The sequence below is a fragment of the Vitis riparia genome, chromosome 7, assembly GCF_004353265.1.
Source record: "Vitis riparia cultivar Riparia Gloire de Montpellier isolate 1030 chromosome 7, EGFV_Vit.rip_1.0, whole genome shotgun sequence".
Classification (NCBI taxonomy): Eukaryota; Viridiplantae; Streptophyta; class Magnoliopsida; order Vitales; family Vitaceae; genus Vitis; species Vitis riparia.
The window spans coordinates 11,491,175-11,504,738 of record NC_048437.1 but is presented as its reverse complement, the minus strand read 5'-3'; the positions used below and the strand labels follow the sequence as shown (position 1 = coordinate 11,504,738).

The window sequence follows — 13,564 nt, the reverse complement described above, 5'->3', positions numbered from 1 at the left end:
CTAGGGGAAGAATCTGTCCATAAACCTCTCGAGATGCCGTCCTCGACATCATATAAAGCCATAACCAGAGACCCAAAATCTGTGAACGGGACCCCGACCACGTGTCTGGCGATCCTCGGCTGTAGACTCCTCAAAACCATCTGAATCTGGTCTCTCTCTGATGGTCTGTCCACTATCTCAGCTATCTTCCCGCGCCAGCGGGAAATGAAAGAAGAAACGGACTCCTCTGTCCTCTGCCTCAGGGCCTCTAGCTCTCTCCTCGATACATCCACGACAGTGTTAAACGAAAATGTCGTAGGAACTCCCGGGCCAAGTCACCCCATGTCCGACGGCGTGAAGACTCCAAAGAAGCGAACCATCGCTGGGCTGCCCCACTCAGAGATAGGGGGAATAGAGTAATCATCTGAGACTCGTCCAAACCATGAGCCCTCATCACGGTGCTATAAAGTCTGAGGTGGAGGCGCGGACAACCAATGCCTGTATATCTCTCGATCTCTGGCATCCTGAACTTAGCCGGCAAACTAGCTACCGGCATACCCTCAAAATCGTCCCAAACAACTGACCCGTCTGACACTCTCATCTGTCTCATACACTGCTCGAGACGGTCCATACGCGCATGAGCGTCATCAGCGCCGGTGGTCTGGACAACAGCGGGCGGAGTGATCTCAGAATGCCCGTGTAATACATAAGGTGAAGCCTGAGGCGCCGAAGGAATAGGTGGTGGCGGTGGAGGTGGCAACGAGTCATGCGGTGTCTCATCCTGAGCCACTGCTGGTGGTCTACCCTGCTGACCACCGATCTCCTGCCTGAGGCTGGCCAAAGCCTCCTGGATAGAAGCCATGGCGGCCGTGAACTGATCGACCGTGACGACCTGCTGATCCATATCTGATGTATCCGAAACCCGAACTAATCTGCCCTCTACTCTGATCCACGAAACTATACCCAGACTGAGAGTAAAAATCCTGATCCTGAAAGTACTCCTCTGCTCTGATCCACAAAGGTATATCAAGACGAGGAACAAAGGTCCGATCCTGTAAAGCACGAAGAACGGAATAAGGATATGGCTCGGGGGAATGTATAGAAGAAAAGATAATCTGAACAGGAACAAGCAAAGCATCCAAGTGAAGATGAGCGGTCCGACCGTACTCAAACTCGTCCTGATCTCAGTGCACTCTCAACTGGAGACTAATCAGAGGGAAAATCGGATCCAAAACTGCGGCTACAGAGGTACGAAAAGCCCTCAGATGCACCCACGTGTAGGGAGGGAATCCTAATCGAAGGATCTACGGCTCAACCTACGAGGTCAAGGTGGCTCTAAATGGATAAGGGTGGACTTCAAGATATCCCTAGCAGAAGCGATCATACCCTCCGGCGGTATGCAACCCTCTGCACGCCTCCGAAGAGACGGGGCGCTTCCATGCAAGGTGGTAATCACTTCCACACATGCACTTCCTCGACATCCCAGGGGGTTTCCTATGGTGAAACCTCTCAAACTCTCAACGCTCAATAGCCAACTAGAGTGCACAGTGATGGTGTGGGTGCATCCGAAAACCCTATGAATCTAGAGCAGAAGAGAAAACACACTGGTCGCACAAATATCCATGAAACCTAGCTCCGGGCTATACAGGTCTTCAATGATCGGACTCCAATCGACATCAAAGTGTCGTTCTCCTCCAGAATGCTCCCGTACATCGATATAGCCCGTCGCTAGACCCTACTCCTAATCTCTGGCTCGGTCAGAGAGCAAGCACATAGAAGGTCTCACACTTGCAATAGCGAGAACCAAGATGATAGGAGTGACCGAAACCAAGAGAGTTGGAGATAGGGGGATAGAAGTGAGACCCACATAGACAGACGGCATGCAATCATGCAGAGGGAGGGCAGTCATGCATCATACAGTCAGGCAGAGCAGGATATATCACTCATGTACACACAAGATAAGCGAGAATACTACAACCAAGACGAATAGTGATACAAACATCATGCTTACAGACGATCAAAATAGCATACGAGTCAGAGAATCAACATGTCAAGCTGAGTGATATACAATGGTGAGTGTATGCATGTGAAGTGATCAGAACAATCATGCCAAAATCAGAATCAATACGCTAAGCAATGCAATAAGATCAATCATCAATAATCCAGCATGTCAAAATCTCAAATGAATACGACATCTAAGCATGCATCAAGGAATCCTCAATGTACAATCAAGAGATGAGCATCCACTAATCATCCAATCAAATGTCACGTTTGCTTCACTCTAAGTTCAAGCTTGACCCTCTAAATCTTCCCCAGTGGAGTCGCCATTTTGTGGACCCCGCATTTCGGCTCATGCGTTTCCCACTCGGTGGCAAACTCGATTTTACTTTGAAAATGATTTTATATTGGTTAAAAATGACTTGGAGTCGCCACTTATTTTTGTTTTATTTTTAAAAGGGTAAACAAAATAAGAAAGAAAAACCCTAAGTGTGACTCCTTGTTTCGGAAAAGGTGGTCTGTGAAAAACCGGATCGGGTTCGGGGGTCAGGTTACTTATTAGGAAGGTACGGTAAAAACCATAGCACCCCTCTAAGTCCCTAGAAACGGGTCTCTACTAATAGAAAGAAGCTGACGCGGCAATCAATGAGAAAGTCAATGGATACCCACCTTAATCATGCATGATGTGGGAAGCAGAGCATGTATAAAGAATGAACAAAACATGAGTGGATGCGTACCTGGTCCTCCAATCACGAATGCGCTATCATGAATCAGGATTAGTGAATGACGAATCGATAAAATTATGCGCATGTCAGGGAACAGAATAAATCAAACAAGCATAGTAAATAAATCAATTAATCAATCAGTCAGTCATAAAATCACATATGTGGGCCCCCACCAAAAGCCCGATTGATCTTGCTTGAATTAATCTCGCGAATCTCATTATTTCGGAATTATGAAGATTCATCATTCTTGCTTGTGTAAAAATCAAAAGAAATAGAACATTATTCAAAAATCAGAGTAGAATTAAAGCTATTCGAGAGAAAACTGGATTTTGAGATTTATTTGGAAATTAGAGTCTCGAAAATTATTTGAAGATTGGAGTCTTGAAAAATTAAATTTAAGAATCGGAATTTTGGATATTAAATTTGAAAGAAGTTAGAATTTTGGAAATCAGAAATTAAGTTCAGAAATTGGAATTTTGAAGAATTGTTTAAAATGGAATTTCAAAATAAATAACTAAAATAATAATAATTAAATAGATTAATGGGAATTTTGGAATTAGAAATTAAATCGGGAGTCGGAAATTTTAATGAATTGTTTAAAATGAAATCTTAGAATAAATAAATAAAATAATAATAACTAAATAGATTAATGTGAATGTTGGAATTTTGGAATTAGTGGAGGTGGAAATTTTAATATATTGTTTAAAAATGGGATTTTAGAATAAATAAATAAGATAATAATAATTAAATAAATTAATGTGAATATCGGAATTTTTTAGAAATAGAAATCTAATTCGAAAGTCGAAAACTTTAATGAATTGTTTAAAATGGAATTTTAGAATAAATAAATAAAATAATAATAATAAATCAATGTGAATATTGGAACTTTTGGAATTAGAAATTAAAATCGGAAAGTCGGAAATTTTAATAAATTGTTTAAAATGGAATTTTAGAATAAATAAATAAAATAATAATAATAATTAAATAAATTAATGTGAATATTGGAATTTTCAGAAATAGAAATTTAATTCGGAAGTCGGAAATTTTAATGAATTGTTTAGAATGGAATTTTTAGAATAAATAAATAAAATAATAATAATAATGAAAATAATGATTAAATAAATAAAACCTGAATTTTGGAATTTTTGAAATTGGAAGTTTTAAAGAATTGATTAAAAATGGAGTTTTAGAATAAATGAATGAAATATTAGTGATTAAATAAATTAAAGTGAGCATGGGAATTTTCGGAAATTGGAATTTTGATAAAATAAGTTGATATGAAAAACAAAATTTCAGAAATCGTAGTTAAATTTAAACGCTAGAATTTTGATGGCTTATTCAAAGATTAAATTTTAAAATAAATAAATAAAATAATGATCATTAAACCAATTGATGTGAGAATTAAAATTTCAGAAATTAGAATTTAAATTAAGAAATCGGAATTTTGAAGATTATTACAAGGTTGAATTTTAAATAAATAAATAAAATAATGATAATTAAATAAACTGATATGAGAATTAAAATTTCGGAAATTGGAATTTAAATTTAGGAATCGGATAATTTGAAGATTCTTAAAAGGTTGAATTTTAAAAATGAATAAATAAATAAAATAATAATGGAGAATTAAATTTTGATATTGAGAATTAAAATTTCGGAAATTGAAGTTTAAATTTAGAAATCGGAATTTTGAGGAGTAGTTTAAAGATTGAATTTTAAAGATAAGCAAGTGAATAAATAATGATGTTTAAATAAATGGGTATGAGAATTTTAAAATTTCGGAAGTTGGGATCGAATTCGAAAGTCAGAAAATTAAGATTGTTTAAAGAAGGAAAACTTGAAATAAATAAATACGATAATAACAACGAATATAATGATCAAATGAATGAACGAGAATTTTGGAATTTCTTCAAATCGGAAATTGAATTTAAAGGTTGGAAAATTAGAATGGTATAAGGAAGGATATTTTGAAATAACTAAATGGAATAATATTAATAATAATGATAGTTGAAGTTTTTGAAAACTTGGTTTTAAAGATTGGAACTTTGGCAACTAGATTAAAATTTTGAATCTTGACAATTAACTTTGGAAAGGAAACTTCAAAAATTAGATTTAAGAAGAGAACTTTGGACAATTAAGCTATGAGAATATGGATTTTGAAACTTAAACTGGAAAATTGAAACTATTGAGAATATGAATTTTGAAAGTTAAACACTGGAAAATTGAAATAATAATAATAGTAGTAATAATAACCACTTAATATTGAGAACTTGATATTGAGAATATTTGGAATTTGGATGAATGAATAAGCACATAAGTGAATAATATAGTGCACGTGTGCATGAAATAAAAAAGAATGAATAAAAGGAACTAAAGGGCTTTAGAGAGGGGTTTAGGATAAAGGATATGCAAATTTGGGCCTTTAGGAATGGGTCTCGGGAGGGAAGAAACCTCAAGGAGTACTCGTGGGCCTGGGACATCTTGGTGGAGCATGGTGAGAGGCCCAACTACCTATCCATTGGGCTGCATCTTCAGCCTTCTTTCCTAGCTCCCTCCCCGCGTGTGGCTGCTATACCTGGAACCACCTTCTCGCGGCGGCAACAGCGGCGCGGTCCTGGAACGACGGCAGCGGCGGCGACGGGTGGCGGACTTCATCTCCAGTAGTGGCTGTTTGGTGGACGGAGTGGTTGGGATTGCTGTGAACGGCGTCGCCACGGAGGGTGAGGGAGGTCCGCGCGCCCCTCTCCGGCACCAGCCGTTTCCAGTCAACCAGCGTCGCGGCGTTCCTCGCCCTGGTGTCGATCATGCTCGCCAATATGCTCTTCAGAATCACGTCCAGTAGATCATGGATAGCAGTAGCACCGCCGGCAATAGCTTCAGCCATAGAGGTAGGCTTTCAATACAGCAGCTGCTTCTATAATTTGCCGTAGTCGTAGTTTCGATCTATGGAGTAGAAAGCCGGGGAAATGGGAGGAATCAAAGAGAAGATACAACAAAGGGAGAATGGTGACTGGTGAGGGTTGAGTTGCGTGGTGATATCCCCTGGACTCATTCCCCTTTACGGCTTCCTATTCGGGAGAAACCAAACGAGAAAAACAGAGAGAATAGCAGCAGAAACAGAGCAATGGAAGGAGAGAAATACAAGGAACATTAAAAACTAATGCTTCCTCTCTTAGCTAGTGGGCTTGCAGGAGAGTGAGCCAGAGAGTCTCTTTTCTTTGAAAATATCCCAGAGAAAGTAAAAAGGAATTAAACCAATCTTCAGACATACACATAAGGGAAAGAGGAGCAGCTGGCCAGGAGGGATAGAGCATCATCCATCCAGAAATTCGCAACAATGCATCTCAATAATACTATGCGAAGAGAAAACAAAGAAAGAAACAAAAAAAAATAATGAAAAGCTTACTCTCAGGAAAATTCTGGAGGCTCCCTCTGTCCTCGCTCCCCACTGCAATCTCCCCACTCCTCTTTTCCTCCGCTCTGCTCCTTCTTTTCTCCCTTTTCTTTCCTCTGTTCTCCTTTTTCTTTTCTTTTTTTTTTTGATTTCCAGAGAGAAAAATCCCCCTCCAGATAAGAGCCCCCAACTCTCCTTTTCTTCCTCTCCTTCTTCCTCTCCGCCACTCCTTTCCGAAAAGCTCCTGTTTTTTTTTTATTTCTAGAGAGAAAAATCCAGAGAAGAGACCAAACTCTCCTCTTCTCCTCTTTCTTTCTCTGCTCCCTTTTCTCTCCAGCTCGAGAACAGCCGCCCCCTGTCAAAATATCTCCCCCTTAAAAAAATCCTCTAGACCAGCATGAAAAGCCTCTCTGAAAAGTCTCGCCGTTCCTGCAGCTGCCAGCTACCTTCCTCTGTCACCTCTCTCTCTATCTTCTGTTCCATCTCTCCGCCACCCCCCCGGCTTAATTCCCGGGGTGGTCAGAAGAATAATCATCCAAAAAAATCAAAACCCCCCAAGACCTTCACCGTATGAGGGGTCTACACATATATAAATTTTTCTTTCCAATAATGACTTCCACAATCATGTCTTGACATAACTTTGACTAAAAACATATCCTTATACCACTTAAAATCTTGAAGTTTTGGACATTTAAAATTATTAAGGATTTTAGAAGTTCTTTCTTGAAAATAGACTGGATCTCCTATAAAATGTTTTGTTATTGCAAATATTAATATATTGATAGCGTCTTCTTTATAAGTTTGGATTGATGTTCTTTCTTATTTGATTTTTTTTTTTTTTTTTGCATTTAATATATATTCTGTATCATTTTGACTCAAATAATGATCACACTAACCTTTAAACAAACCAGTGAATCCTATAACCAAGGCACTAGCAACATGAAACTCAGAATTACTAGTCTTGATTCTATAAGCATTAGCAGTCATCATCATTTCATGAAGTAAATTAATTATTTGATGTTTACTCATTCCATCTATATTTCATTCATAAAAACTACTATTATCATAGCTAGTAGCTAATTGATAATTTCTTTATTCTAATTGAACACCAGGAAAAGAGGGTTTTGAATAATAATTTTTTTTACTTACAAAATTATTAGAAATTGCATTGATTGTTGAGGGGTTTGAATCTGAAGACATTTTGAATTGTTTTTCTATTTTATTGATTTCTAATTTTCCTTTTGTTATAGTTTGAATTTGATTCTTATTTTGATTAATATCATTTATACGAAGTTTATCTAATATAAGTTGTATTTCTTTTAACATTGTTTTTTCTGTGTAGCTAGTTGTATATTTGATTTTGCAGCATTTATAGGAATAATAAAGGGTTGATCTAAAGGCTTAGCAGATGATGATAAAGTTGGAGAAAATTTTGAAGAGAAAGTTGATTTTGATGTTTCTCCTATTTATGATTTTATTATAATATTACTAATTATATTTTACTAAAAACTGATTTTTTTTTTTTATATAATTACAAAATTGTTTTCATTTTCAATAAGACCTTAGTTAAATTTAATTAATTATATTATATAAATTGAATTTAAAATGTTTTTACAAATTAGAAGAAAAAAAAAACAATTTATCCAAACAAGTCTTTTTGTTTTTTATTTTTAAAATCCTTTTATAAAATCAACTTATCAAATATCCTTATTTTTATAAAACATTAAAAAAAAATTGATTCTTAAACTTAAAAACAATTTCTAAAAAAAACATAAGAAATCATTATCAAACATTAAATAAAAAATAATAATTTACTTATTTGACTTGTATTAAAAATGAATATTAAAATTATTTATATCTTATAGAAATTTTTGTTTCACTATAATAAAAAATTATTTATCTTTAACTTATACATAATTGTAGTTTTATTTATTTTTTAATAAAACTTAACTTCAATTTAATTTCATACTATTATAAATTAAATTTATAAAATTTGTATAAAATAAAAGTAAGATATTCATTCTAAAAACAATAAAAATTCTTTTATCTCTACAAGCTTTTGTTTTTTGTTTTTAAAATCTATTTTTTAAAACATCTTGTCAAATACTTTTTTTTTTTAAGTTTTAAAAACAGATTCTAAAAAACACTATTCAATGGGCCCTTAAGAACTCAAAATCAAAATGGTCACCTATACTAAGTTTCTTTGAATTTAAAATTTTACTAAAGCTTAAGTACAGTTATGATTCATTTACAAATAACCATCAAGTTAAGTTCTATAAAGCAAATTATTCACATGAATTTTGATTATGTATCTATCAATAACATATAAAGTATTAATAAAAAAAATGTATGATATTTTTAACCAAAATGTTCTCTTAGGTTGAAAATATATTTTTAACGTTTCAAACAATATTAAAAAATTAAAACTTTGAACATCTAGTAAAATTTCTTCAAGTTAAGAGTCAATCTTAAGAGTACATGAATTCATTACATATGCAAATTCTCATAGTAAAACAATTCTAATGTCATTCTCTTGAAAATCAATCCATATCGATGATGATGCATCAAATATTCTACATTTTTGATTAAAAAAAATTTGCTGCATGAAACACCAATAACCAAAATTAAGATTATCATTGAAAAACAATGTCTAAGATGATAAAATAATGAAATAAATGTTTGAATAAATTACTTAAACATATTCCTCTAAAAGAATATCATATAACAATTTACTACCTCACTTACGAGTGGATCTTAAGGCAGGTGCCCCTAAAATTCCAAAAAGAAAAAAAAGTCCCTTAAATAATTAATCATTTTAAAAATATAAGATGAAATAGAAATCTTACCCCTCTACCCCCTAAAATTGAATAAATAAATAACTGAGGGGGCGTTTGGTACGTAGGAATAGGGAATGGAAATAAATATTTTGTTTCCATTCCTATTTCTTAGTGGATATTGAATGTTTATAACTAAATGTTAATTAATGAAATAAATAACACTTACCCTTTAATTGCTAATGATAGATTAGAATTTCAATAATTTATTTATTTATTTATTTTTATTTTTCTTCTAATGCAACCATTATCTCTTTTTTTTTGGGAGAATCACCACATGGGCTGGATGTGATAATTACTAGAAAGGGTCACTCATCACAATAATTTTCAGATGACAATTTTACCATTCAATATGTTTTCTATATTATCTATAAATAAATTTGAGATTGTTAATGATGTGGGACCCACACATGATGATAAGTAAAAGTCATTAATAGTACATTTATTAGGTCCCAAAAAATTTTTGTTCACTTTTAAATAATCAAATGAGTGTTTAAAAAATTGCTAATTTTTCATTTTTTAAAAAAAAAAATTGAGATTTTTTTAAAGAACCTCATAAAAAAATAATTTCCAATATCTCATAAATAAAAGTCATATCCTAAGGTTATTATATCATTTTATATATGAAATATACAATTAAAAACTTTATTGTCATAATAGAATGAATAATTATTTTTCACAATCACTCATCAATTGAATAATATATAAATCTTCAATTGAATAACACACAACTATTAAACGGAATAACTCGCAACTATTTATTGGGTAATATAGCATGTAAAAAAATTAAACAAAAATAAATTAAATTATATTATAATATATTGTAATGATAGTGTATTTGTATTGTAAGTATAATGCATTTATGTCGTACCTATATTTCATTATAAAAGTAATAATTATAAAAATATTTATTCATGCCCTATTGGTATTAACACATTGTATTAGTATATTAATAATATTCATCTGGTGCATTGAAATTATTTAATAATTTTTTATATAAAAAAAAAACTACAAGTCTCATAAATTCAAATTAGTATTTCATTTGGTTTCAAAAATGATTTATAATATAAGTATGTTATTAAAGATGGTATAATCATACAAAATTATCACTTTTATAAAAAATTTCAAAATTTTCCCAATTAAGTTTCATTGTAACGTGTTGTAATGTAAATGTATTCATATTGTAATTATAACATATTTTTGTTGTATCTTATTTTATAATAAAAGTAATAATCTTGAAGATCACTTTTTATACATAATTAATATTTAATATATCAAATGTATTAACGTCATCCACTCATACATTGAGGAAAAAAATTATATATGAAAATTTAGAAGAGAAAAAAAACACTATGCAAAGGAAAAAATCATATAAATTTTTAAAAATTATTTTATTACAAAAAATAAAAAATGATTAAACATTTTCCATCATTTTTTATTCTTTTTAGATAATCCGAATAAAAAATTAAACATTTTATCTTCCTCGAATTTAATACAAAAACATAATTTATCAATTTTAAATTTTATATATATGAAAAAAAATTATTTTTATTATATAATTATGAAACTTGTTTTTTTCTTTATAAAATTAAAAATTAGAATAAAAATAAAAAAATGTAAAAAAAATACAATAGATGATATTTTGAAAATATTTTTTAGAAGTATTTTTGTTTTAAATAGTAAATTTAAATAACAAATTATATTGTCATTATATATAATAATTGTAATGGTTAAATCCAAGAATTTGATTTAAAAATTGAATATTAATAATTACAATAAATATGGGGCCCACACACCATAAATGTCTTAACAAAAGTGTTTTGACTGTTTTGAATTTTAAATTATAATAAATGTAGGCATACACACCATAAATGTCCTGACAAACCAAGTAACGTGCTTTAAATGCTTTGAATTTTAAAAGTTTTAGTTGAAGGACAATTTTGGTATTTAACCTTATTATTGTCGTCTTTAAGAATGATACACCACCCTTCCCAGTAATTATCACATCTAGTCCACCCATCTGGTAATTCTCTCATGTTTTTTTATTTGACATTTATTAAATAAATTTCCTCATGTATGGTTGTCTTTGCTTTTAAGTTTGAAAATTTTAAATTTGTTTACTTTTAAAATTTAATTAAATAAAAACTAATTCACATATGAACTATATAATTATATAAAATTATATGTTATTTAAATTTTGATAAAATTTTATTTAATTATGTATATTTGGAGAATTTGTATTTAATGTAAACTATAAAAAATCACATGGTTTTATAGAATACTTTAAATAATAATTAATTTAATAAAAAAAATGTCATCAATTTCAACTAATTCATATTTAGTTGTTTGAAATAAATGAATTATTTTAAGATTCTAAATCAAAATGCTTTCATCCCATAGAAAACAACAATTTAAAAGAATATTTTTTTATTGTCCTAATAAAGAATATTTATATTTGAATTATATTTTATTTTATTAATTTTTTACCTTATTTATCTATATCATATTCCATGTTCATATTTATCTACTAAAAGTTAACAAAAATTATAATTGGTGTAAATAAATATGAGAATAATTTTTAAAATTTTAATAAAATGTGAATTTAAAAATTATTTATATGCTTACGATATCAAGTTAATTGAAGAAAAAAAAAACCTTTAAATATGTTTTTTATTTTACTTGTTCTAAAAAATATTTTTTTATTAACTTAACCAAACATGTTTTTTTTTTAGAACAAAAACTGTTTTCCAGAATCCAGTTCCCAAACATAATTTTTTTTTTTTTTTTCTGAAAACACCAAAAATTGTTTTTCAGAATAGTTTTCAAAAACAGCAGCCAAACAGACCCTAAACATTTTATCTTCCTCAAATTTAATACAAAATATAATTTATCAATTTAAAATTAATATATATATATATATATATATATATATAGATATATGAAAAAAAATCATCATTTTTATTATATAATTATGAAACTTTTTTTTCTTAATAAAATAAAAAATTAGAATGAAAATAAATGATCTTTTGAAAATATTTTTTAGAAGTATTTTTGTCTTAAATAGTAAATTTAAATAACAAATTATACTATATATAATAATTGTAAGGGTTAAATCCAAGTGAAGTGAATTGTTTTTCATTTAAAATTTCAATATCAATAATTACACCCAATTGCTATTTGCAACACTATTTTTACTAATCCAGCATTTCACATACTTAAACTACCCTCCCTTATTCATTCTCCCTTCTCTCTCCTCTCCAACCTCAAGTCCAAAATGCACCCCTTTTTTATTTATTTTTTCTTTTTTCTTTCCCAACCCCACCCTACATTTTAGCATTCTTTTTCTTTTATTTTTATTTTCCTTTTCATCTCTACCCACCCACGTAAACTTTGTTTTTTGTTTTCTTTTCCTTTCTTTTATTTTTTTACACTCAATTGTTTTTCATATTCTTCTTATATTTTAAAACAAATAATTTATTTAAATAATAAATTATAAAATGATTTTTTCACCAAAAGTCTATTATGTAAAATGATTTTATTATATTCAATGTTTTAATGTGAAATTCATAACTCACATTTTTTAAATAAAAATTATTATTAAAATTTTAAAATAAACAATATTTAATTGGAATGGTTTTTTTAAAAAATATTTTTTATTGTATTCGATATTATTTTTTTTGTAACCCAAACAAAAATATTGCAAATAACTAGAGATTGATTAAGAATATGAGCAATGTAATAATTATTTGTGTATGCGAAGTAAAGACTCAAAAATTTATGTCATGAAGAATTTTCTAACTATTAAAAATGAAAATTAATTTAGTAACTATTATAAACAATAAAAAAAATGATTTTTATAATTATTATAAGCAAAAATTTAGCCCAACGACCGCCGCCGATGGTTGTCGACTTACATCCTTACTCCAAACCCTAATCGTCGTCGTCGCTGCCTTCTCCCAAGACGCCGGAGCCCCACCCAGGTTGTTGATTTTTTTTTTTTTGATAAATATATATATTTCTTTATAAAAAAAAATGAAAGTTATAAATCTTACATGAAAATTGTCATCAGATGATTGAATTTCATCATTCATTGTATTTCGTATGTGATTTGCAACCTTAATTAACTAGAATTTAGGTTTATTATGTTGAAAGGAGGTTAGAGAGAGTTCTTTATTAAAAATGGTATATGTGAAAGAAAAAAAAAATATGACAAAAAAATGTTACGTTTAGCAAAAGGGATGTTGCAAATAGCAACCCCCTAATTACAACAATTGTGGGCCACGCACCATAAATGCCATAACAAACAAGTGAATTGTTTTAAATGTTTTGAATTTTAAATTACAATAAATGTGGGTCTCTACGCCATAAATGTCCTAACAAACCAAGTGAAGTGCTTTAAATATGCTTTGAATTTTAAAAGTTTTAGTTGAAGGACAATTTTTGTATTTAAACTTATTATTGTCCTCCCTAAGAATGATCAAAGAGACCACCCTTCCCCGTATATCACATCTAGTCCACCATATCCGGTAATTCTCTCATTTTTTTATGGGAGAATTATGTTTTAGGGGTAGATGGGCCCCCAAATTAACATAAGGTCCGTGTAACTCTTCAAATTGAGCCCAAGACTCAATGAAAGT

The 13,564-nt window shown here is 30.5% G+C and overlaps 1 protein-coding gene across 1 annotated transcript; it reads right to left on the bottom strand.

Annotated features, from left to right (window-relative positions):
* Positions 1-4,970: 4,970 nt before the first annotated feature.
* On the bottom strand, positions 4,971-6,357 carry LOC117919176 (F-box protein MAX2-like). The gene is made up of 2 exons (XM_034836290.1): positions 6,106-6,357; positions 4,971-5,767 (listed from the first exon to the last, which is right to left on the bottom strand). The coding sequence occupies exon 2, from the start codon at positions 5,581-5,583 to the stop codon at positions 5,269-5,271; it is 315 nt and encodes a 104-aa protein (XP_034692181.1). The 5' UTR covers positions 5,584-5,767; positions 6,106-6,357; the 3' UTR covers positions 4,971-5,268.
* Positions 6,358-13,564: the final 7,207 nt, after the last annotated feature.

Bases quoted from the DNA above. Each gene is read 5' to 3' on its own strand.
- LOC117919176 (XM_034836290.1), bottom strand. From the start codon at position 5,583: ATGGCTGAAGCTATTGCCGGCGGTGCTACTGCTATCCATGATCTACTG.